The sequence below is a fragment of the Nansenia antarctica genome (genome assembly GCF_963989245.1).
Source record: "Nansenia antarctica genome assembly, chromosome: 5".
Taxonomy (NCBI): domain Eukaryota; kingdom Metazoa; phylum Chordata; class Actinopteri; order Argentiniformes; family Microstomatidae; genus Nansenia; species Nansenia antarctica.
This window is the reverse complement of record NC_137690.1, coordinates 37,233,348-37,260,115: the sequence shown is the minus strand read 5'-3', so window position 1 is coordinate 37,260,115 and position 26,768 is coordinate 37,233,348. Positions and strand designations below refer to the sequence as shown.

The window sequence follows — 26,768 nt, the reverse complement described above, 5'->3', positions numbered from 1 at the left end:
GACTAGTTGTTGCTGTTGATATGTAACTAGATTTATGGTTAAGGATAGGGTTAGATTTAAGGTTAGGGCAAGGTTTAGGATTAGTGGTTAGTTAGTTGAAATGTTGTTGACAGTTAGTTGAACATCTACTGAACTAACAACTATCTATTTGGGAATATGTAGATAACATATTACCCTGATTGGAAAATGTTCTGTATGATGTTGTTATTGTTGTGGACATATTGCAGTCAAGGGTGAAATTACTCCCGTATACAAAAAATGCCAGTGGAGCTAGAGTAGAACGTTGACGTTGACGCAACGTTGACGCAACGCAGCAGGTGGAGCTTGGACAACGGGAAGTTGACGCAACGCCGATGGCGAGTTGACGCAACACAGCAGGTGGAGCTTGGCCGTTAGTGAGACTATGTATCACCAGACACACTTGAAATCCCCCTGGCAAAGCCACCACATACAGAAGTTAATCAGACATAAAAAATACTTTGGTCAATCTAATAGGACTGCAGTGGATCAGGAGACATGATGTTCGGAGCACGATCTGGTTGTCAGACCACAAACATTCTCATAACATCAGAGATGTCCGTCCCATTATCATACAACCAACAGTATATCAACACTAGTCGCATAGTAGCCATGACAACAAGTCACAAGTTCAGCAATTTAAAAAGTTATCAGGTAACAGAACACTTTAATGTTTTAAAGCCCTTAACATCATTTCATCTCAAATCATAGTCCTCATTTACGCCTTTTGGATTTCCTCTTTTATTTTATTTTTTATTTTTTTTAGGCAAGGCAAGTTTATTACATTTCATACAACAGGGGCAATTCAAAGTGCTTTACACATACAGCATTAAAAAAATACAGAAAAAGATGGATAGTAAGAAAACATTTTAAAATTAAAATTAAAATGGTAAGAATGGATACATATATATATATAGAAAGTAAATAGATAAACATTGAACAACATAATAACACAATGAATAAAAAGATAGATACAAGTGTTATTACTGCAACTGTATTCAAACGCTGCTCTTCCCGATATGGCGTTTGAGATTGCATGTATACTGAATAGTATTGTCCAAGATAGCGGCTTAACACAGACGCAGTACCTTCAATCTCACACGCCATATCGGGAAGAGCAGCGTTTGAATACAGTTGCAGTAATGTGTGAGATTGCAGTGCAAAATGACACGTTTGATACCGCATCTGTGTTAAAAAAAAATATTTCTTACTTTTCATCATCCCATTACTGTAACTGTGGTAACAAGAATATACAACAGAATAAACAACATTATTTGTCACATGACCTACTGTAAGCTGTGTTGAGGTTAAACCTACAATGGTGTCCATGACCACTGATTGGCTGTTTTGTGAACAAAATAGTGCTGCATTCTTCATTTCACTCCACCCTGTTGTCATCAAAGTGCTATGGTAGCAGTTTACTATTAATGAATACTGTCATTAATAGTCATATCATTTTCCACTGTGGTTTGCTGGTTGCATTCAACACAATACAGACATTTAGTTCTTGTTTGAGGAGTGGTATGTGTTTGTAAAAGGCCTTTCTTTATACAGTGATCAAAAACAGTTTTTTCTTAACAATGTTTTTGCTTTCTAAAATCCTTACAGTCAACAATTTATTCTATCTGAGCCAATGGTTTCTTTACGTTACTATAAAACAGAGTCCCAATGTGACCACTCTGATGGAGTGTAAGAGACTGAACACTAGGTAGCACTATTTTATAGTATACATGAAGGAGCAGTGCACTCAGTGTAGATCCCACTGTGATATAAGCCTATCTGCTTTTCACCCTTGAATGTAGAATGGTACAATCTTTTTCTGTACTTTGAAATTAATGATATCCATTGATTCTTGAAGAATATAACTTAATAAGCAATGGCTCAGGACCTAGTTCAACTCTCCTACCCCATCAGAACCCAAGCTTGTTTTACTACGCTCTTTGTAACCAATGCAAATGTAAACAAACACTCTATAGCGTTGATGGCCACTCTCTTTTCCATGGCTCAATCTATGAATTTGAGAGTGATGTCTCCATTTCTCCAGTGTGGCGGGGTGACAGCGTTGTTGTTGTATGAATCTGAGATTGGCCATTTAACCTAAGTTACATTTTGAATGAATTTTTTTTATTTGTGAACTCTTGGTCTTCAGCCCTCAGCATCACCGCAACCATAGCTCCCAAAAACTGTGTACTACCAGCATCAACGCTCAGTCTGAGGTCATTGATGACCTCAGCTAGAGTAGTTTTAGTGCTATAAATATTATTATAAATATTTTAGTGCTATATGTTTTAAGTACATAAACTTCATTGGTCTAGAATATTGTTTTACTTGTCATTAAGTTGTTTTAGAACCACTTTTTCCAAGGACTTTACTTAAAAAGGTTTGATATGGGTCTAAGATTACTTTACTATGAACAGAAACAGAAAGTTGATCTTCTCGAGTATAGGCTTCACAGTTGCAATCTTTGGGGCATTGGGGAAGAAAATGTGTTGTTCTAAGTTGCTGAGTTTCTTGGAGGCACCAATCTGGAGTGGATGGAATGTTGTAGTGGAATTGTAGTCTTCCTCTTATGAAAGAGTTTACATATATTTTAAATTATGGTTTGTACAGAAAAAGCCCAATACTAAGTGAGTTTGAGTCTAATCTGGGGCTTCCCTCTAACATAGATAGTGTTAGTCAGTCAAATTCCTTCTAATGTTGGATAGCCAGGAAGCTCCTCTTCTATCTGGGTGGAGTCTCCCAAATCTCTCCCAAAGCCAGTCTCTCCAAAAATAGGTCATGCGCATTGTTTATCATCAATTATTTATAACTTATTAGTTATTAGCCTTGTATATGATTACATAAACATACAGTTAACAATTAGTTGAAAATATATACAAATTAATACAAATATATACATTTCTCTAACTTGTCCAATGTTTGCCTCTAACATGGTTCTTTATGTAAAACCAGCTCATACAGCTCAAACTGTCTTTTTCTGTCATCACTATAATTCTCTCACTCTCTGTCTCCATTCTCACATCCCCTGCAGTGTCCTAGTCATTTTGCCACCTGGTGTCTCTCTTAGTTTACACTAAGCTAGACTTCCCTCTTTGTAACAAAATGAAAGAATGATCAATAAAAGCAACAAAAATAACAATAACAGAGAAACTAAGCAAGCACATGGGGACATTTCTGTTTTTGGACATAGACACACAAATGTGATTTTAACAGTTACTGACTATTTACTGAGGAATTAACATTATTTTCTTAAAGGTCCAGTATTTAGATTTAAAATAATACTAAATGGTCATGATAAATTAGTAGCCATCAAGGAATGAGATCACATGATGAAGAACATTCAGTCACATGTTTGGCGTTGGATAGGAGATGCATGTTTTCAGATGGCCAGCGGGGGCAGCAGCACGCAACACTAAATACCCCATTTAATGATAAACTCAGATTGGTTATTTTACTACACACAGTGCAAGTATTATATACCTATGGTTTCTAGAGTGAGCATCAGAAGGCAATAGATGGTAATAATAGATGGTAGTAGATGATTTCATAATCAGACATCGTTGGGCAAGAATATAATCGGCCCAACTGCATGACCAGGAGCCTGCTTGAGCTTGAATGAATGACACTGCTCTCCCAATGACATGAAGGGAACCCCCTGCTCAAAGCACAAGCTCAGATGTTTTTGTTTATATGTTGTTTTATCATACTCACACATGCGTGTATGGTTGGACCTCATTCCCTATGGGATAGACAGCTCCACCAGAGATAGACTTACGTGGTTTAGCAGGACAGCCCCAGAAATACAACATGAGGGCCAAGGGGTGAAGAAAAGATGAGGAGAGGAAGGAGGTAATGGCTCTAAGTCATGTTCTGAGACCTAAAATACACATTGGTCAAGATGTGACATACTTTGACTTGGCATTCCAATCTGGTCCAAACTACAAGACATATTAAAAAACAGAGAGGATCTCAACAAAGATGTCTCTACAAGATGACATTACTAAAAGTAAACAAAGCTTTAGTTTTCTAATAAAAAGCAATGGGTGGAGGCTTTCTAAAGTCAAAACAGTTACAGTACTACTTAGAAAAGTTACTTCAGCACAAACACAAACTGGTTACATACCATTTTTGAGATATCTGATGATTATGAATTTGCTCCACCCAAATTGTATATGGAAGATGAGAGCAAACCTTAATTGTAGAGTCATTATGGTAAATGTTGAGTAATTGCAGGTTTTATGGCAAATTATACATTTCTTTATACAGACTCCTACATTTCTCTATCTATAGTTTACCATGCCTTTATAGAAACATAATTTCTTTACTTTGAGACAGCACATTGTTGGAGTTTGTTGTGGTAATGGTAATTGTTAGAGATACCCTCCTTGGGAGACTTTTTAGTTTAGTTATAAACACGAATATGCCAGTTCAAGGTTTCATCTATTCTCTAAAGCAGTGATTTTTGGAGTAAGTTCAAAGAATAAAATATACTATACTCCTATATAATGATTAATAAGACTCCTAAGTAGAACCGGTGCTGTACCCCATCATAACCAAAGCAATAAGGACTTATTATGGTATTGTTTTTCTTTTTCTTTTTATCTTTGGACAAATTAGATTTAGTAAACAAACGATGTATAGCAAACGTATAAAGTAAAAGTACTGCTGCCTTTTATGGAATGCAATCGAGCACAACATACACATCATAGAAATGTAGTGCTAATTGCATGTTAAAATGCAGTTTTCTCTATTGTTTACATTTTGTTGTTGAAATGCAGAAATCATTGAGCTACTTTTATTTACATTCTGTTCTCTGAAACATTAAAATTGCAATTTGACAAAAGTTCTGTTCTGTATATATACTGTATATATCATATAGTATCACATAGTATATATGGATGATATTTATGAATGTTGCAAAGCATTTTGAACACAACTATGAAGGAATCCATGTTGCATATGCAGTGCTTCCATTACATTGACCATAAATCAAGCTTCAATAAATCAAAGTCTAACCTAATTTCACCTTTTAACACATTAATTACATTGATTTGATCCTGTTTTTTGTGTACCAAAAGAAGGAATTGTGTTTTAATGTATTATTTAATGTGTGTTCAAAAGTAAAGCATTTGTAAAACATGTAAGCTCACTAAGTCAAGCCCCAAACCAAACAGCACATATTATTTATTCAAATGAGTTAAATGTTTTTATTATTTCTGAATACAGTCAATAACATAACTCCTTTATGAAGGCAATATTAAAGTAGACTATCTTATATGACTATAGGCTCAAAGTCCATGTTATGCACTAGAGAAATAAAAGTAAGTACAGAATGATAGACTCTTTTGCATGATCTGCATTTTACCGTACATGGGATGCTTTTTTATATAGAAAAAGATGGCAGTCCATGATGGGCTGATCTTAGTGTTCATGAGCACAATACATACTACCCTTTAACTTTACCAGAGATACTGGTAGTCAACTTACTTTTTGTGATATAAATTAACTGAAGATATCAAGACTGTGATTAAAATATTGAACAGTTTTGAAGTTTAGACTTATTATTATATATCCTTCAGTCTATTATCCTGTTACTCCATATTGCATATATTGGCAGAATGCTTCATAAAAGCGTTTTTCTGTATACAAGCCTATGAGAGTAAACAATGAGAACATATTTTGTTCTGCGATACAGACATAATATGATAACAGTAATGTTAAAAAAAACATATTTCAGCTGCTGCCACAATAGTATCATCATACTGTAGTCTCTGTTGGACTCAAGATGGACTTCCGTAACCTGGTGATGTAACAGAAGCTATCATGTTTCTCTGTCAGATGAGGTCATGATTAGACTAATGAATATAAATGTGGCAAAGCTACTGAACTGAATAGAGTATCTGAAATGTTTTTTCCCATCACATCTAGTGTCATACCATGAGCACTGTTCAGAATAGAGGACCTAAAAGTGACCACCATTCTGTTCCACACATTTTCCAGATCAATCTCTTCATCTAGCTCTGTGCCTTTCTGGTCTGAAAAAGTGATGCTCAACTTCAAGTCTTCACTATAGCAACTGACACTAAGAAACTGACAAAACAGAAGATGTAAGGCAATCAAGAGTCAAGAGTTTTTTTTACATCTGAGATTCATTTAGTATAAAATGATGCCCTCATACATTTGGCTCTGAATGGTGAAATAACAGCCATACCATTTTATTTACAACAGAAACTATAGTAACATTTAGCAGATTACATTTGAGTTGTGATTGAATTTGATTAAACTATATAATCCATATTAAAAGAAAGATACTTTTACAAATGATATGCTAGGCCGACCAATAAACACTACGCCATCTACGCGTGTAGCCTATAGCCTAATCCTGTTACGTACTGTACCATGCTGGACTAACCATGCTGCCCACGATTAGGTTAGGTTTGTCAATCATTTACATCAAACGTAGGCTACAAATACATATTAAGTTATTTTAAATTGGTTAATTCCACGGAATAGAATTGTCTCAACATTAGCGACGGAGGTCTTGGGTCCGTCCGTTGTGTGGTTGTTAAAGTGTACATCCCTGGTTGTCAGTAGACCCTGCCCTCCATATGTATCAGTGTATTGACGTGTTGTTAGCAGATGGGAGCAGAAGGGCTGATCTCTCCCCTGAAGAGGTCATTCTCTACAGTTGACACTTGTTGCCAAAAGCTTCAGGGCTTCAAGACTCGCTGCGAATACATTTCTCAACGAATTATTTCCTCACCAATCGAGACGCAGATGTCGATGTTGAATCAATACTCCCATATCTGACGTTTGAAAGGAGATACTTTTGAACTATTTGATATTTCGGGTCCATCTGACGAGAGAAGCATGGTTGATAACACCAGTATAGCAACGAAATCTGCTTTGGTAAGCATCCGATCTTTCATCCTCTCCACGTTCATTTCAAATGTTTATTAGCCGTCATTTTTAATAGACTATTTTTAATATGATATACATTATTGTCGTCTTGATTTGTTTCACCGAGAACATTTTTTATTTTGTTTACATAGTCGCAATCATATCAGTTTAGACTACACTTTGGTTCACAGGTTATTTGTGTCATTTCGAGGTATTCAATGGGTTGATAAACAGTTTTAAATCGTGGGATCGCTTATTTACTACGGATCATTACTGAGTAGGCCAACACTGTAGTCCACCAGCCCGTAGTGCATAGCCTCAACTTTGTAAGTTAGACTAAATAACACGTGTGCTGTTCTATATACCACTGTTATAGGTCTATACGTTCATTTACAAACATGTCATTTAGTGCTCATTTGATTTGTTTTAGAAGCCACATCAGGCACAGGAGTGCTTAGGGGGTGTTCTAAACATTTGTTTTAATCTAAACACTTTATGACATCGTAGTCCGAGCCACGTCCGTGTCAGTAGGTTGAATGTGAATGTTGCTCCGTGTTTCCCCCCCATAGCAAGCTGCCTTCTCCTCCACCAGCCTCCCCCTCCTCGTCTCCTCAGCCTCGACCCACAGCCACTTCCCCGCCTCGCAGTCCCACCAGCCGGCCAGCGGCGGCATGAAGCTGGAAGCGGTCATGGAAAACCTCCAACGACAGCAGGCTGCCCGTCTGGCGCTGGAAGAGAAGCTTCGGCAGGCAGAGAAAGAGAAAGATATCCGCTCTATGGTCGAGTCGCAGATCCACCAACAAGCTCTCGCTTTCCGCCACTATCAGGCAGCGGTCCGGGGAGCTTTCGCCGCGGGAGTTGCGAACTCGTCCTCGGGGATGAACACTGCTGAGCGGCAGCAGGCTCTGCCCCATCTCGATTCCCGCAGACACTCAGAGAGAGCCGACGACTCCGACATGGACGACGAACAGGAGGGTGACCGGGGCATGGATCATGACGACCGGGATCTAGAGGGAGATGACATGGACAACGAGGGAGTCATGGATGATGATGATGATGATGATGAGGACATGGACAGTGCTCTTAACCACTACCAGCCACGCAGCTCCATGCATCCCGCTGCGGGACACTCTCCAAAGAGCACCGCGGTGCATCTACTGTCCAGGGTCCCCCCGTCCTTCTCTGCGCCCCGACAATCAGAGTCGCCAGGTGGGATGCCACCTCACGCACAGTCGCAGCACCACGAATGGACTTATGAGGAACAATTCAAACAGGTAAAGTTACATTTAACACATATGATTCTTACCTACTAAACCCTAGACTTCCCTAGATTTCACCTTTAATAACAAACCCATCTTGGTCCATCCACTACCTTTGTGGGGGCTTTTTAATCTTAAATCATTCAAAACACTATTAAAACTCAAGTTGTAATGGGAGTTGCACACTATCCATATGTCTCTGGGTGTTGAACGACTTATATGCTTCTCAGAAAGTTAAAGGTAGGTTCATAGAGATGATGCGCTCCAGTTCTATCTCTATGGGTACGTAACTGGCTTTAGACTTCCACAATCAGGCTGAAGAACATTAAAGTAATCTGAATAGGAAAACATGCTTGGCTATTACCATGTCAGGAAGTCCCTGACAACAACAACAGTCCTTTTCCTTTGACTGTTGGACCCCTCTCCACAGCAAGGCCTCATGATATAGTGTAGTGTTGACACCATTTGGCTTCACTAAGTCTACCATGCGGCACCCATACACCTATGTCTCTTCCAAAGAGAACTTCTTTTGTATCTGCTTCAGGGGTCATCATGACTAGTTATTTGACCGAATATTGAACATATCTCCCTATGCAATTGTTATCATGTGGAGGTCTTAAGTATCAGAGAAATATTCATAAATGAGGTTCATGTTAGTTCCATGATTCCATGATATATGAACTAGCTGTCTTGTCCTATCAAGTCAGATTATTTATTGGCCTGTCGATTACAAATGAGGTTGAGGTCCAATAAAGCCAAGGTTGAGCCTGTTATTATAGTATCAGCTTGAAGACTTGTTGGATCGAGGACCATAAGATTTAATAGTTTGGTTTTCAGTTTCTAAGCACTTTACGTACATTTGTGGCCCAAAGAAGTTGAAACTAGTATCTTAAATCTCTTCCTTTATTACCTTGACAGGGTATTCACCTGCAAATCCACAGATTGGTACAGGCCCTATGGAAATGTCTAAATCATTCCAGTGCACAGGAGGCAGGCTGTAAAGCAAGCGCAGATCTATATTTGTGAGCGAGTGTGGATAGACATGTCATCCTTTATGTATGATGGGTCCTGTAGAGAGGCATCCTAAATGTGATGTGTACATTAGGGACTGCATTAGTGCATGCATTAAAGTAACCCAAGACATGGAAATGCAATTCAAATAAGGGAAACAAATAGCTTTGATAGAGGACGATTAAGTGGAAGATGGGCCAGTAGTCTGTATGTTACACAGGGCAGGGGCTTTCAGAAAACAACTAGTGTCTAATCTTTTCCATTTTATACTGTTTGCCTGTACATATAGCTACAGTTTAACAGTGTTTTTTGACTCCGTTATGCGTTTGATTTTCAAAGGACAGTTGTGTATTGTAGCGATAGAAAACAGTTATCATATATTAACTTCACTATAAACACCATCCATGATAACAGGCTCTACTGAAAAGTGTTCTGTTTATTTAAGACTAAGACTATGAGATGAACATTGTGTATAGTTCTCATGAATACTTTGCCTTGTAAAAGAATCTGATTTCTGAAGCTATTTACGGTTGTGAGATTGGTCAGGATGTGCCGTGGTAGCAGGGTCATTTGTATGTACTGTCGTCATTGAGTGTAACGGTCATGGGACAATAAAAGGATGCTGATGACTACAGGGTAGACAGACTGGAGCCACCGTATGAAGCATGTTCAAAGTTGCAAAACAAAACCACATTTAAATGCCGTAAAAGCATCTTTGGAAATAGAAACAAGCTGTGCTGTGACTGGGGCTAAATATAAGATCTCGCTGAGAACGTTTCATCTGATTTTAAGTGAGTCAGTCCTGTAAATATTGACTGTGTCTCTTATATCACCAGGATGTCAACATCAGCCTGTTCACACATGGACACTATAAATGTTACATTTGTTAAATGCACAGGATTTACTGTATATTTGATTCACAAATAATGTCTTTGTTAATAATAACAACAAAGAAATAATCCTAATATATAAGATATAAGTGTATTACTAGCTGAACACTTATGGAGTAAGTACTACCATAACATTGTAAAAAAAATAAAAATACAATTGGACAAGAAACTAAGACAGAGGCTGTGTTCGGAATAGCGTACTAGCATACTACTCATACTAGATATGACGTAGATTTTGAGTATGTAGTACGTTCACACTGTACAGTATGCAAGATTTGAGTATGCGAGAAATTTAGTAGGCGAGCAGTTACTTCCTGGAAAATTGAAGTCGGTTACGATGGACACTAGCTCGGGTCCTATTTCCCAAAATGCATTTCGCGTCCAGGGTTGCAGAGTTGCGTCCAGGGTTGCCAGATTACGTGATTGCCGTGATTACCGTGATTGCCGTGATTGCCGTGTTACCGCCGAATGGGCTACCTGATTTTGAGGTAATAGAAAGTTTAGGCTGTAAATTGTCAATCCCATCTGGCAACCCTGTGCGCTTTCAGCCTCGTCAAACTGCGTCATACAAACTTGTCATACAGCTTTTGTTTACATTGTCCGATAGCCTGGGGACCGAAAGCTTGCAATAAACATCGTTTTTTGCACATATTTGAGTGTGCAGATGCTGCTTTTTTGCACTCTATTCAATACTCTTCAGCTGCAGCACTCCAGCTAAGTCTGATCACGGATGAGCGGTGGTATTTTCACTATACTGGGAATTAACATGTATTAACAATAATTAACATTAACATGGTGAAATGCATTCTTAGACATGACTACATCATCATGATTACAAATATGCCAAGTTTATTTGTGTCTTACACACATGTTCACCTAGTATTTGACTGTTTGTAGCCCAATCACGAATGATCCCAGTATTGTAGCTTCAGACGGACAAGTTGGTTGTAGTGCTTGCCCACGATATGTTATTGCTCATATATATTTATTTTAATCATGTTATTTTACCAACTGCTAAGACAACAATATAGTAAGCTACCGTAGTTACTTGAGCTAGCTAAAGATGTTGGCCCCCCAAATCATTTTACAACGTGTTGTAATTATGTTACGATATTTCTGTCGAGTGAGTGAACTGAACCACCGTGGTGCCACCCCGAGAAGTGAACCGGGAGTAAGGGTTAGGGTGGCTAGGAAGGTGGTAAAAACACAATACTACTTTACTTACTCCTCCATCGCTATACGGTCATTTTGAGCCATCAACCAACCCACTGGCACCCCGGGAAGTTATGTTTCGCCGAGATCGGGCGTATTCAGGCTAGTATGGCTGTGAGCAAGAGGACCATGACCCTAAGCATCCATATGCCTGTGCCTGGAGCACTCTTGTTCATGGAACTTTATTATATAAGCACTCTATTTGTGGGTAGACTATGCACAAGGTGTCCTGGATGAAGGGAGAAGTTAAAATCGCTTTGAGAGCGCCGGAGCGCACACTGGGTGCAACGTCATAAAGGGACCAGGTAATTTGATTGGACAAGAGGCATTCCATGAGTGCTGATCATATTTCCAGGGCGAATTTACGAACGCAGCTAGCGAACAGAAGACGCAAAAAAATCGTCAGATCAGATATATAAAGGGGTTATTTTGGTAAACTGGACACATTTTGGGAATATATGTGGTTACTTTCTCGCCTGAAAACATATTAAAACTTCATAAAATCACATGTTAACACTTGTAAAGCCAAAATTACATATTTTAGCTAATGGAGGTTTAAAATGGAGGTTTAAATTCGTCGCTCCCGGTGAAATGCATTCTGGGAGGCAGTATGCATAGTGTGTAAATGGTCGGCTGGTTTTCACATACTTATTATGAATTTAGTAGGTAGTATGCAGTATATACTCATTGAGTATGCTAGTATGCAGTATGCTAGTATACCATTCCGAACACAGCCAGAGATCTAAGGGAAGTAGGGGAGAGAGGGAGAAAAAAAGGAGTTGTGTAGAGTTTTGGCAGGAGCTCAGGAAATGCAGGAAACTAGACCTGGTGGCATTCCAGCCTGGCTCACACCCAAAAATGCTGGGATCTCCCTCTCTGGCAGCGTGTGTGTGTGTGTGTGTGTGTCGGCTCACAGCCAAACAATTACGAAACAGAAACTAATTGCCTGCTCTTACACACACCCATCACTTTCTCTCTTTCTCTCTCTCTCTCTCCCCCTCTCATAGGCACACTCATATACAATAGAAAAATAGAGGTAGTAAGACATGTTTCAGATGAATATCCTGCAATGTACATAAGCTCGGACTGGCTCTTGTTTTGGTTGCTTCTTTGCGGTCCCAGGCAGTCTTGTGTGGTGACTACCGGTATATTGTAGAATACTACTGGGTATTAGCCTGTGTGGATAAAATGTTACTCGGTATTGGTCCCTAAAATGTTACTGTAGCCTATTCTTGAGACTTTTCTTTGTTGTAACAACATAGCTACCATTCATCATTCATCAGAGTCAGTCTTAATTAATTAAAACACTGATTGGGCAACACATAATGCAATGCAGAGCAGTGAATCGGTGCCTTCACAGCACCTGTCTCTAAAGCCACTGTCTTGTTTTGAATCCTGTTTTAGACGATTGTTTGTAGATGATATATCAAACATCTCAGATGAAATATCATTTGTTTTGGCAACTTACTCCCCAGGATGCTTCCCCCCCATAACAAGTCTCTTGAAGCGGGACTAAGGGGAGGGAAGGGAGCTGGGTGGGTGGGTGGGATAGGGGGGTGTTGGGAATGGGGTGTGTGTTACAGTTTTACTGGTGTAAGATTTCACTCCTGAAGCCTCAATGAAGCACATTTTGTTGTCCCCTTCCAGTGTTCTTATATGCCAAATTCCAGTTGCTGTATCGCTACTTTGAAATAAACAGGATCTCAAATGTATGCAGGCATGTAGCTGAGTGTGTGAGGTTAATGTCCTCTATCCAGAGAGGTAGCTAAAAAACACATGACCCAATCCCACCATAAGTGACCTAATTTAATCTAGAAGTGGCTGAGAGAAGAAAAACAAGGCAGTGAAAAGGAGGAAATGAGGCAATTGTGAAATCACAGAAAGGAAGACAAACGTGGAGGATTACCTCCAGGAAGGCAAAACAGAGTAGTAGTTAAACAAACGTTGTCATTCACCAGAGCTCAAACACACACACACACACGCACACACACACACACACACACACACACACACACACACACACACACACACACACACACACACACACACACACACACACACACACACACACACACAGAGAAGACAAACTCTTTCGCAGTTTTCTTAGGACATTGCCAAAGTAGAGTCCTAAAGTGAAGCTTTGCCTGAGCAAAAACCCACAATAGACACAGAGAGTCACAATAACATCAAGCCCTCTTGTCCTTATTGTGCAGTTGGCTGATATTTTTAAACGTGCCTATCCAGAGGCCACGCTCAAAAACCCACCCTTTCAATCCAGCCCCCCCCCTCCCCTCTTAATGCAAGCATAAAACCTGGGAGCCTCTCTTTGAAAGAGACACATGCCCGTGCACTGTAACTCCTGTGTCAACACAAGGAATGCCTTTTTCTCTTTTTACAACACGGCTCCGCCCCTCCTCCTCCCCTCCTTGATTACGCAGTCGTGGGTGTGCCTTTTTTCGGGGGGGGGGTGCTGGAAATCCAATATAAGCTCCCAGCATGCAGTATCCCTGTGAAGTTAAAACATATGCATGAAGTAAAACTCTCCATATGGCCAATAGGTTGATTTCTCAGGTCTCCCACATCTTGGGCCAGGAATGGAGGGCGGGTGGGGGGGGTTGGGGGGCGTGGGGCGGGTGGGGGGGGGTTGGATGGGCCCCCCCTAGGACCCCTCGTAGGCATCTGACAGCTGCACTTCACTTTTAAATGTGCTCTGTCATTGGAAATGCTTTAATAGCATTCCTGGATTCTTTCACTGTGCTATTACTTTTATAAGGGGGTGCCACAGGGAGGGAGGGGGGAGGGAGGGCAGTAAAAAGGACACAGCGTCAGATGTGGGGGGGCTTGTAGGGGGGGTGGGGGGGTGGGGGTGGTCTCGGGGATGGGCCCCCGTTATCAGGGTGTTACATTTTAATTGTATGTTTGCCAAAGTCTCAGCTCCTCTCCCTGAGCACTGCCGGAAAAAAGCAATACCAGGAACTGTCCATTAAAAAGTGGGCACAATGCACTATTGAAGGTCTGTGTTTTCTCTGCAAATGGCCTCTCTCTCTTTTCATTAAAACAGAGGCAGGCACCCAGGCCCGACTTGTTTAAACACCCTCCCCTCAATGTGGGTGTTACATTTTAATCACACGAGCCTGGAATTTCTGCAGCTGCTTGCAAAAGCCCCTCTCTGTTTACGAGATCGGTGCCTCGCTTGCCTCTCCGACTTTTTCTTTTTCCGCTCCAGGTTTGGTTAAGCCGGAAAACAACCAGGGTGTTTTAGGATGACCGTTAGGACTGAGGAATGAGTGGAGGCAGAGATAGGATCCCTGTCACGCTGTGCTTGCTGCAGCAGAGCTGGGGTTAGAGATTTGCTTTTCTGGCTCCCACTTACAGCACACTGGTCCTGGTCCTGGTCCTGGTCCTGGTCCTGGTTGGGTTTGGTGGACTCCCAGTCACAACAGACTGGACCTACAGTAGTCCTGGTTGGGTTTGGTGGACTCCCAGTCACAACAGACTGGACCTACAGTAGTCCTGGTTGGTCTGGTGGACTCCCAGTCACAACAGACTGGACCTACAGTAGTCCTGGTTGGGTTTGGTGGACTCCCAGTCACAACAGACTGGACCTACAGTAGTCCTGGTTGGGTTTGGTGGACTCCCAGTCACAACAGACTGGACCTACAGTAGTCCTGGTTGGGTTTGGTGGACTCCCAGTCACAACAGACTGGACCTACAGTAGTCCTGGTTGGGTTTGGTGGACCCAGCAGTTGACCTAGTTTGCCTGCTTTCTAGCAGGGGTCTGAATGTGTTAAGCAAGTGTGAGTTCCCACACTGCTGAACATGTGTGTGTGTGTGTGTGTGTGTGTGTGAGTGTGAGTGTGAGTGTGAGTGTGAGTGTGAGTGTGAGTGTGAGTGTGAGTGTGAGTGTGAGTATGTGTGTGTGTGTGTGTGTGTGTGTGTGTCTGTGTGTGTGTCTGTGTGTGTCTGTGTCTGTGTGTATGTATTTGCCTGTCTGACACGGTCCTAAGTCAGCTGTCTGGAAACAAAACACGATGGCAGCGAGTTATACGAGAGGAAAGAACCTCCCTGCGACCATGTAGAACACAGTCAGCGTGCATACCGTGGTAATGTGAAGAAGTTACAACACACTGCCTTTCGTTCACTGAAAACACATCACATGCACAAAGATCATTGCCCATGAACCGGCACAGTTGTGAGCATGTGTCAGTATCCATGTGTAACACCCTTGCACATTAGCAGAGTTCCTGAGAGGAGCTGGTCGTCTCTGGTGTCTGCTTTTCTCTCTGCCTAGTTCTTCTGCTGCCTTGGTCAACCCCTCCCTCTGAGGGGGGCGGGACTGTCAACATATAGAACCTGTGTGCTTGATAAAAACTCAGTGAACAGACAGACAGAACAGACGGAGAGAGAGGCAGAGAGACAGACAGACAGAGAGACAGAGAGAGAGAGAGAGGCAGAGAGACAGACAGACAGACAGAGAGACAGAGGCAGAGAGACAGACAGACAGAGAGACAAACAGACAGACAGACAGACAGAGAGAGAGGCAGAGAGACAGACAGACAGAGAGACAGACAGACAGAGGCAGACAGACAGAGAGACAGACAGAGAGAGAGACAGAGGCAGAGAGACAGACAGATAGACAGACAGACGGACAGACAGACGGACGGACAGACAGACAGACAGACAGAGAGACTGAGAGAGAGACAGAGGCAGAGAGACAGACAGACAGACAGAGAGACAGAGACAGAGAGACAGACAGACAGACAGAGAGACAGAGGCAGAGAGACAGACAGACAGAGAGACAGAGGCAGAGAGACAGACAGAGATGCAGAGAGACAGACAGACAGAGGCAGAGAGACAGACAGACAGACAGAGGCAGAGAGACAGACAGACAGACAGACCGACAGACAGAGAGACAGGGGCAGAGAGAGAGACAGACAGACAGACAGAGGCAGAGAGTCAGACAGACAGACAGACAGTCAGACAGACAGAGATGCAGAGAGACAGACAGACAGGCAGAGACAGACAGACAGAGACAGAGATGTAGAGACAGACAGACAGACAGACAGACAGACAGAGTTGCAGAGATGCAGAGAGACAGAGTAGCAGACAGACGGACAGACAGACAGAGATGCAGAGAGACAGCAGACAGACAGAGACAGAGATGTAGAGAGACAGACAGACAGACAGACAGAGATGCAGAGAGACAGACAGACAGACAGAGATGTAGAGAGACCGGCAGACAGAGATGCAGAGAGACAGACATACAGACAGAGATGTAGAGAGACAGGCAGGCAGACAGACAGACAGACAGACAGAGATGTAGAGCGACAGACAGACAGACAGACAGACTGATGGGGCGTGTGGGGGGGTGAGAGAAAGACAGACAGACAGACAGACTGACAGACAGACAGACTGATGGGGCGTGTGGGGGGTGAGAGAAAGACTGTCTCCGTCCAAGCCCAGAGACTCCTCCCTCCAAGGGGCAGTACTGTAAACATATGTAAACATATATAAACATATATAAACATATATAAACATGTATAAACATGTATAAACATATATAAACATATATAAACATATGTAAACATATAAACATATATGAACATATATAAACATATAAACATATGTAAACATATGTCAACATATATAAACATATATAAACATATGTAAACATTCGGAATCGGAAAGTTCGTAAACGTTCGTTTGTTGATTATTCCTCCCCTTTAATAATACCAATTGGTATTGTATTTTATATAATTGGAAAGCCTGATTAGTCACCTTTACAACGAGGTACAACTTGTAAGGATCATGCATTCGTGGAATGAGCAACACAGCTAAACGTGTGGGTAGCGGCCCAAAAATATTTGCCAAAATCCCCTATATTCTTCTGTTGGTATTCACTCTCGTTTTGAGTTGCTTGGTGGATTGGATGATTGCACTCTCCCACAGTAATAAGGAAAAAACAACACATATTGGCCATTTTTACACTTTATTAATTTTACATTGTCAGGGACCTCAGTAGTGTGTGGAAGATCCATGCAGAAGATCCATGCAGTCACAACAGCTTGGCACCTCCTCCTCATGCTGGTCACACACTGCTGTGGGACGGCATCCCATTCCTCAACTAGGATTTGCCGCAAGTCAGCCAACATGGTTGCGTTGGTCACTCTGGCACGTACAGCACGCCCAAGCTGATACCACAAGTGTTCAATTGGGTTGAGGTCTGGACTCACGGCAGGCCATTCCACCCTCTCCACTCCCAAATACTGGAGGTGCTCTGTGATGATCCTGGCTCTGTGGGGGCGAGCGTTGTCATCATGGAGGATGGAGTTAGGTCCCAGATTCTGGAGATATGGGATCGCCACTGGCCCCAGAATATCATTCCTGTCAATTAGGTGCCATTCAGGTGCCAGTCACACACCTGTGACTGACATACACCTGCCAGCACTTGAAGCTCAAAACGAGAGTGAATACCAACAGAAGAATATTGCAGGGGATTTTGGCAATTTCTTTTGGGCCGCTACCCACGCGTTTATCTGTGTTACTCATTCTATGAATGAATGAATGAATGAATGAATGAATGGTCTTTATTGTCATTGATATAGTACAGGTACCATACAACGAAATTTGGGAGGGGGGGCTCCCCTGGTGCTAGGAAAAAAATACTAAAAACAAGAAGGGAAAAGAGCTGGTTTACATAAATAAAGGCTATATACACTATCCACTATACTATACTATACAAATAAAACACTGTGCTGTACCCTATGCTATGCTATAAATATCCTAACATTTCCTATCTCTGAACCTTATGTACCCGAGGGTTGTCATATTGCACATAGTATTATTGCACATTCATTTAAAGTGTCGCAGTTTGCAGGTTTGAAATGTTCACAGTTGTGTTTCAGTATTGCACTTGATTACAATCTAGTAGCTGCCATCAAATTGTTTAGATTGTCCAGGGCCTAGGTCTTTGCTGTGTTCAGGGCCTGAATGGCCCTGGGGTAGAAGCTGAGCTTCAGTCTATTTGTCCTTGCGGACATGGTCCTGAACCGCCTGCCCGAGAGCAGCCGAACAAAGTGTTCGTTCCCAGGGTGGGATGGGTCTCTGGAGATCTTGGAGGCCTTCCTGAGGCAGCGTGTGTTGTACAGCTCTTCCAGAGAGGGGAGGGGGGCGCCGATGATCTTCTGGGCCGATCTCACGACTCTCTGTAGTGCTTTCCTCTCTGCGGCTGTGCAGCTGGAGAACCACACGCAGATGCAGTAGGTGAGGATGCTCTCCACTGTGCAGCGGTAGAAGGTCACAAGCAGCTCCTGTTTGAGGTGGTATTTCCTGAGGACTCTCAGGAAGTAGAGCCGCTGTTGTGCCTTCTTGATGATGGCTGCTGTGTTGGTCTTCCAGGACAGGTCATCCTGTATGTGCACCCCCAGGAATCGGAGGGTTGAGACTCTCTCCACGCTCCCTCCATCGACGAGCAGGGGCTGGACCTCAGATTTTTTCCTCCTGAAGTCCACGATGATTTCCTGGGTCTTTGACTGGTTCAGCAGCCGGTTGTTAACCTTGCACAGCTTGCCCAGCTGCTCCACCTCATCCCTGTACGCCGCCTCGTCCCCCCCGAGATGCAGCCCACCACGGTGGTGTCGTCTGCAAACTTTACGATGGAGTTGCTGGGGTGGACGGGGGTGAAGTCGTAGGTGTAGAGGTTGTAGAGGATGGGGCTTAGCACGCAGCCCTGGGGGGACCCAGTGCTGAGTCTGAGGGCTGTGGAGGTGTGGGAGCCCACCCGCACCCTCTGGGGGCGGTCAGACAGGAAGTCCTTGATCCATGCACAGATGGAGTGTGATAGTCCCAGGTCTAGTAGTTTGGTCACTAGCCTGTCTGGAAGGATGGTGTTGAAGGCAGAGCTGAAGTCCACAAAGAGCAGTCTCGCGTAGCTGTTCCCCCTCTCCAGGTGGGATAGAGTGGAGTGGAGAGTCGTCGCGATGGCGTCCTCTGTGGACCTGTGGGCTCTGTAGGCGAACTGGTATGGATCCAGGTTGGGCGGGAGGCGTGTGACTATGTGGGCCCGGACCAGTTTCTCGAAGCACTTCATGATGATTGGTGTGAGTGCCACCGGGCGGTAGTCGTTTAGGCAGCTCACCGTGCTTTTCTTCGGGACTGGGATGATAGTTGAGGTTTTCAGGCAGGGTGGGATGGTGGCCTGGGACAGGGACTGGTTGAAGATGTTGGTGAAAACCCCGGCCAGCTGGTCGGCGCAGTCCCTCAGCACCCGTCCCAGGACGCCATCCGGCCCTGAGGCTTTTCTGGGGTCCACCGCCTTCAGCACGCGTCTCACTTCATGCTCTGTGAGGGTGAGGCTGCTGAGAGCTGGAGAGAGTGGTGTTTGTGTTGTGGTTACCTCCGTTCGCCCCTCGTCGAACCGGGCGTAGAAGGAGTTCAGCTTTTCCGCCAGCAGGGGGTCGTCCTCCGCGGCTGTGAGCCTGTTGGCTCTGAAGTTTGTCATGTGCTGAACCCCCTGCCACACCCGCCTGGAGTCGTTGCTCAGGAAGCATTCCTCAATCTTCTCTCTGTGGTCTGCCTTGGCCTCCCGGATGCCACGGTTTAGGTTAGCCCTGGTGGTGCTGTACAGCAGTGTGTCCTTTGCTGAGTAGGCGTTGTCCCTCTCCTTGAGCAGTTTTCGGACCTTCTCAGTCATCCATGGCTTCGTGTTGGGGTAGACCCGGACACGTTTGTCCACAGTGGCTGAGTTGGTGCAGTTCACTATGTGGTTCAGAACCGACGACGTGAACTGTTCCAGGTCCTCATGCTCATATTCCTGCCATGAGGTGTCATTCAGGCAGATCTGCAGTGGAGCGGACCCTGCTGGCCAGGTTCTGACAGTCTTAGTGGTGATGGGAGCACTTTTCCTCATGGGAGTGTAGGCTGGGATCAGGAGGAGTGGCAGTCATGTAGCCGCGCCAATGCTAAGCTAGCATACGCGCTTGGTGCAATAACTGCTGTTATGTACACCGCGTTGAATTCCCTCGGGAGGTATGTGGGTCGGCATTTAACAGTAGGGGTGGGCATCAATGATCGATGATCGATTAATTGATCGATACGGTCTTGGTCGATCACAAAATATTTTGATCGATAATCATTAATATATATATATATATATATTTTTTTTTTTTTTTTTGAATAATAATAATGGAAATTAGTTTGTCCACGTGTCACCAGATTGTGTTCGTCTCTCACCCCTGAACATGTTAACATGATCATCTTTCTGAACAAGAACCAGTAGGCTTGCCGCCTACAGTCTCTCGCTGGAGTTTAAATTTAAGTTAAGCTGGACGCTCTTAAGGACACTAACGTTTTCAGTCATCCTCCTATTTGTGAGTAACTGTTTTTTACTGCTCCTATGGTGAGTTACTTATTTTCTATATTTTTATTTATAACGTAAAATGTGTTTTTAAGTTAAACAATTTAGGCTACTCACTGCCTTGTTTAAGAGGATTGTTATCTGACTGTAGTGTCTAGTTTGGATGTGAATGAATGAATGTGTGCAATAGCAACACAAATAACGTTTTTTCCCCAAGGAAAACATGCTTGTTATTTCTGCCCTATTTTTACCCCGGATTTTATTTTTTATAAAAAAAAAAAAAAAAAAAATGTATACAAAAAAAGCTTATTGATTAATCGATAATTGATCGTTAATTCGTTACGATTATCGAAAAAAAAAATTTGATCGTTTGCCCAGCCCTATTTAACAGTCAAGTATTCCAGGTCTGGGGAGCAGTGGCTACTTACAGTTTTCGTGTTTAAGCACCAGCTGTCCTTCGTAGAAATGATCAGGCCGCCCCTGCGCGTCTTCTCGCTAAGCAAAGTCCGGTCGGCTCTGTGTAGAGTGCGGCCTTCTAGCGAGACCGCAGAGTCGATAATGGAGTCGTTGAGCCAGGTTTCTGTGAGAATAATCACACAGCTATCCCCCACGGTGTTGTTGGAAGCAACCTGCAGTCTCAGTTCGTCCATCTTGTTAGCGAGGGATCTTACGTTGGAGAGGTATATACTCGGCAAAGCTGGCTTATCCGGGCTTCTCCTCAGCCTAGCTAGCAGAACTCCCCTGCGGTCTCGGCGTTGTTTACGGTCTCGACGCCGACGTTTGCGTCTGAGGGACGGGATTGTGTACCATTGTTCTCCCGGTAAGCGAGCTATGTCGAGTGGGATCTTTTGCTGCTTCAGGAATTCCGCTGTTACTGTCTTCTCGTTTTGCGCACCAACTTCTAGTAAGTCTAGTCTGCTGTAGGTACTATTTACACAACAGTTCCCTATAAGTACTGACATAAAAATGTACATACAAATGTTTTTAAAAACGCTTAAAAGCACCGACGTCGGGAGCCCTACCAGCCTCGCGTGCGAACGCGCCGCCATCTTGGAAGATGGCTGAATGTACGATCCTTACAAATTGTACCTCATTATAAAGGTGACCAATCAGGCTTTCCAACGATATAAAATACAATACCAATTGGTATTATTAAAGGGGAGGAATAATCAACAAGAAAAGCGTTTCCGAACTTTTTTTGAGGGGTTTATAAACATATATAAACATATATAAACATATGTAAACATATGTAAACATATGTAAACATATAAACATATATAAACATATATAAACATATATAAACATGTATAAACATATATAACCTGTGTGCTTGATAAAAAACTAAATGAACACTTCATGTTCCTGTTCTGGACATTTTCAAATCTTACTGATAACAAACTGAGAGGGGGGGGGGGGAAGTTCACCGAATCTTCATGCAGGGCAACCTTCGCTCTTATTTGCATAGCGGTCGGTCTGTAGTATAATATAGCGATTCAGCATTTTCTTTTTTTTCACAATGCAATCAAAAAAAGTGTACAGTCAAATGGCATGGGAGATTTCCATTTGCCCCCTGGGTGTTCCCCCTATCTTCTCTAACGAGATGGAGTAATCATTGATAGGTGCTGACAAGCCCACAGATTGGATAGGCCATAAAGGTGAGTGTTGTGTCCATCAAGGTGTGTTGAAGTGGGACTCTCGTTTTCATATCGCTGGATCAGACTACTCATAGAGCAGTCTTCTATGGTTAGATGTTCCTCCTAGAGCAGTCTTCTATAGTTAGATGTTCCTACTAGAGCAGTTTTCTATAGTTAGATGTTCCTCCTAGAGCAGTCTTCTATAGTTAGATGTTCCTAGGAGAGCAGTCTTCTATGGTTAGATGTTCCTAGGAGAGCAGTCTTCTATAGTTAGATGTTCCTCCTAGAGCAGTCTTCTATGGTTAGATGTTCCTAGGAGAGCAGTCTTCTATAGTTAGATATTCCTCCTAGAGCAGTCTTCTATAGTTAGATGTTCCTCCTAGAGCAGTCTTCTATAGTTAGATGTTCCTCCTAGAGCAGTCTTCTATAGTTAGATGTTCCTCCTAGAGCAGTCTTTTATAGTTAGATGTTCCTCCTAGAGCAGTCTTCTATAGTTAGATGTTCCTCCTAGAGCAGTCTTCTATAGTTAGATGTTCCTCCAGGAGCAGTCTTGTATAGTTAGATGTTCCTCCTAGAGCAGTCTTCTATGGTTAGATGTTCCTAGGAGAGCAGTCTTCTATAGTTAGATGTTCCTCCTAGAGCAGTCTTCTATAGTTATATGTTCCTCCTAGAGCAGTCTTCTATGGTTAGATGTTCCTAGGAGAGCAGTCTTCTATAGTTAGATGTTCCTCCTAGAGCAGTCTTCTATGGTTAGATGTTCCTAGGAGAGCAGTCTTCTATAGTTAGATGTTCCTCCTAGAGCAGTCTTCTATAGTTAGATGTTAATTTTAATAATAATAATAATTTTGCCATTTAGCAGACGCTTTTATCCAAAGCGACTTACAATTACGAATTACAGGGACAGTCCCCCTGGAGTAACTGAGGGCTAAGTGCCTTACTCAAGGGCACACTAGTAGTGGTGTGGTTTCAGGCGGGATTTGAACTCACAACCTTCCGATCGGAAGTCCAACACACTATCCACTAGACCACCACTACCCCTTAGATGTTCCTCTTAGAGCAGTCTTGTATAGTTAGATGTTCCTCCTAGAGCAGTCTTCTATGGTTAGATGTTCCTAGGAGAGCAGTCTTCTATAGTTAGATGTTCCTCCTAGAGCAGTCTTCTATAGTTAGATGTTCCTCCTAGAGCAGTCTTGTATAGTTAGATGTTCCTCCTAGAGCAGTCTTCTATGGTTAGATGTTCCTAGGAGAGCAGTCTTCTATAGTTAGATGTTCCTCCTAGAGCAGTCTTCTATAGTTAGATGTTCCTAGGAGAGCAGTCTTCTATGGTTAGATGTTCCTAGGAGAGCAGTCTTCTATGGTTAGATATTCCTCCTAGAGCAGTCTTCTATGGTTATATGTTCCTCCTAGAGCAGTCTTCTATAGTTAGATGTTCCTCCTAGAGCAGTCTTCTATAGTTAGATGTTCCTAGGAGAGCAGTCTTCTATAGTTAGATATTCCTCCTAGAGCAGTCTTCTATGGTTAGATGTTCCTAGGAGAGCAGTCTTCTATAGTTAGATATTCCTCCTAGAGCAGTCTTCTATGGTTAGATGTTCCTAGGAGAGCAGTCTTCTATAGTTAGATATTCCTCCTAGAGCAGTCTTCTATAGTTAGATGTTCCTCCTAGAGCAGTCTTCTATAGTTAGATGTTCCTCCTAGAGCAGTCTTCTATAGTTAGATGTTCCTCCTAGAGCAGTCTTCTATAGTTAGATGTTCCTCCTAGAGCAGTCTTCTATAGTTAGATGTTCCTCCTAGAGCAGTCTTGTATAGTTAGATGTTCCTCCTAGAGCAGTCTTCTATGGTTAGATGTTCCTAGGAGAGCAGCCTTCTATAGTTAGATGTTCCTCCTAGAGCAGTCTTCTATAGTTAGATGTTAATTTTAATAATAATAATAATTTTGCCATTTAGCAGACGCTTTTATCCAAAGCGACTTACAATTACGAATTACAGGGACAGTCCCCCTGGAGTAACTGAGGGCTAAGTGCCTTACTCAAGGGCACACTAGTAGTGGTGTGGTTTCAGGCGGGATTTGAACTCACAACCTTCCGATCGGAAGTCCAACACACTATCCACTAGACCACCACTACCCCTTAGATGTTCCTCCTAGAGCAGTCTTGTATAGTTAGATGTTCCTCCTAGAGCAGTCTTCTATGGTTAGATGTTCCTAGGAGAGCAGTCTTCTATAGTTAGATGTTCCTCCTAGAGCAGTCTTCTATAGTTAGATGTTCCTCCTAGAGCAGTCTTGTATAGTTAGATGTTCCTCCTAGAGCAGTCTTCTATGGTTAGATGTTCCTAGGAGAGCAGTCTTCTATAGTTAGATGTTCCTCCTAGAGCAGTCTTCTATAGTTAGATGTTCCTAGGAGAGCAGTCTTCTATGGTTAGATGTTCCTAGGAGAGCAGTCTTCTATGGTTAGATATTCCTCCTAGAGCAGTCTTCTATAGTTAGATGTTCCTCCTAGAGCAGTCTTCTATAGTTAGATGTTCCTCCTAGAGCAGTCTTCTATGGTTATATGTTCCTCCTAGAGCAGTTTTCTATAGTTAGATGTTCCTAGGAGAGCAGTCTTCTATAGTTAGATGTTCCTAGGAGAGCAGAGCCACTCTGGAGAAGTGTTTTGATTAAACAAAATAAGTACGTTTATCAATCAATCCAACTTTATTTATATACTTTACTTTTTTTTAACTTTTATTTATTTGTATAGCACTTACCAAGACAGCAGTCACAAAGTGCTTCACAGTACATTTGGTAGCATACAAATTAGCCAACAAATTAAATATAAACAAGCACTTCACAAAAGCAATGAAACAAATGATAACATAATAAAATCAATACAGATATCAGAAGTAAAAAGAGAAAACAACTTATAAAAATGCCATCCTATATAAGTGGGTTTATATAGCACAAGTCATGCGTTGAATGCACTCCAAGTGCTGAACAATAGTAAATACGCCACAATACAATAAAACAAGAGGCAGGAGATAAGAAAAATAGACATAGTAATAAAACCAGGAATTAAATGAAGAACAAAAACCTATATAATTGGAGATAAGAAATTGGGGTAAAAGTGCAAGTTGACACTAGGTAAAGGCCAGGCTAAAAAGGTGTGTTTTAAGCTTACTTTAAAAATATCCACACTCTCTGCCACCCTCAAGTCTTCCGGCAAGCCGTTCCAAAGTCTAGGGCCATAGTGGCTAAAGGCCTCGCCATGGGTCTTTGTCCGGACCCCTGGAACAACCAAGAGACCGGTACCTTTTATACCTGCGCCGTTTAACAACAGAGTAGCAATTCAAATGTAGAGGTATAAACGTTCTTGTAAACGTTGAACATGCTCTCTCTCAAAAATACAACTTTGAATGCTACTTTCCAAACAGTAGTATGTGAGTACAGTAGGCTCGCTGGTGCCCTGTAGCTGTGTGACACAGAGACACACAGCGCTGGATGCAAAGCCGCAGCCCACATGTCAACAGACTCTACCAGATGGCTCTGTGTGTCAGCGCTCGTTAGGGAGACGAGTGTGGTAACGTAAGATAGGCAGGAATCAAGAGTGGAGGCGTCTAGGGTCCTAGGCTCAGCACTAGATATTCCTATTACCAGGATTAGTCAGCAGGACACCAACCCCCCCCCACCCAGAGTGTTCCCCCAACCCCCCCCCCCCCCACCCAGAGTGTTCAGCCATCAAGCTCCTCTCTGACTGGTGCGGTACTCCAGTGAGCCTGGGCTAGCACTTGTTGCTTCTCAGCGAACCTGAGGAGAGACTAAGGTGAAGTTGAGTATTTAACGAGCGGGGGGAAATGCTGGAGAATTCGTGGGTGTGGGGTGGTCGATCCAGTGTTCATCTGAGACCTGCGAAGCATCTCGATGAGAACTGATGCGGAAATATACCCTATAGATACCCTATAGATACAGTATACAGTATAGACCCCTGTGGAAATATACCCTATAGATACCCTATAGATACAGTATAGATACAGTATAGATACAGTATAGATACAGTATACAGTATAGACCCCTGTGGAAATGGAGTGTCGCTGAGACACACACCCATTGTATGTATTGTAGATCATTCGTCAGATGAATTCATGTGATTGGTATCACTGTGTGTGTGTGTGTGTGTGTGTGTGTGTGTGTGTGTGTGTGTGTGTGTATGTGCATGAGTGCATGAATGTCTTTTCGTTTGCATGTGTGAATGTCTGTATAGATGCTGTGTATAGAGTACTGTAGATTGCAATATGTTTCTATGCATGTGTGATGATATGCAGTGTCTCTCTCAAGCATCTGTGTGCTTGCGCTTGCATGTATACACTATATGGACAAAAGTATTGGGACAACATCACACCCATATGTGCTAGTTGAATTTCTCTAGAATATGGTTTCTCCCATTCAGCCACAAGAGCATTAATGAGGTCAGGCACTGATGTTGGGGACGAGAAGGACTGGCGTTAACCCATTGGTGTG

General features: G+C 42.7%; 1 protein-coding gene across 1 annotated transcript in view; it reads left to right on the top strand.

Annotated features, from left to right (window-relative positions):
• Positions 1–6,888: 6,888 nt before the first annotated feature.
• Positions 6,889–26,768, top strand: part of arid3c (AT rich interactive domain 3C (BRIGHT-like)) — a gene marked incomplete at both ends in the record, with an annotated part of 109,808 nt that continues 89,928 nt past the window's right edge. Inside the window, 2 exons of the mRNA XM_080531224.1 lie at positions 6,889–6,927; positions 7,488–8,192. Coding sequence (XP_080387350.1) covers positions 6,889–6,927; positions 7,488–8,192 — 744 coding nt within the window. The remainder of the gene's footprint in view (positions 6,928–7,487; positions 8,193–26,768) is intronic.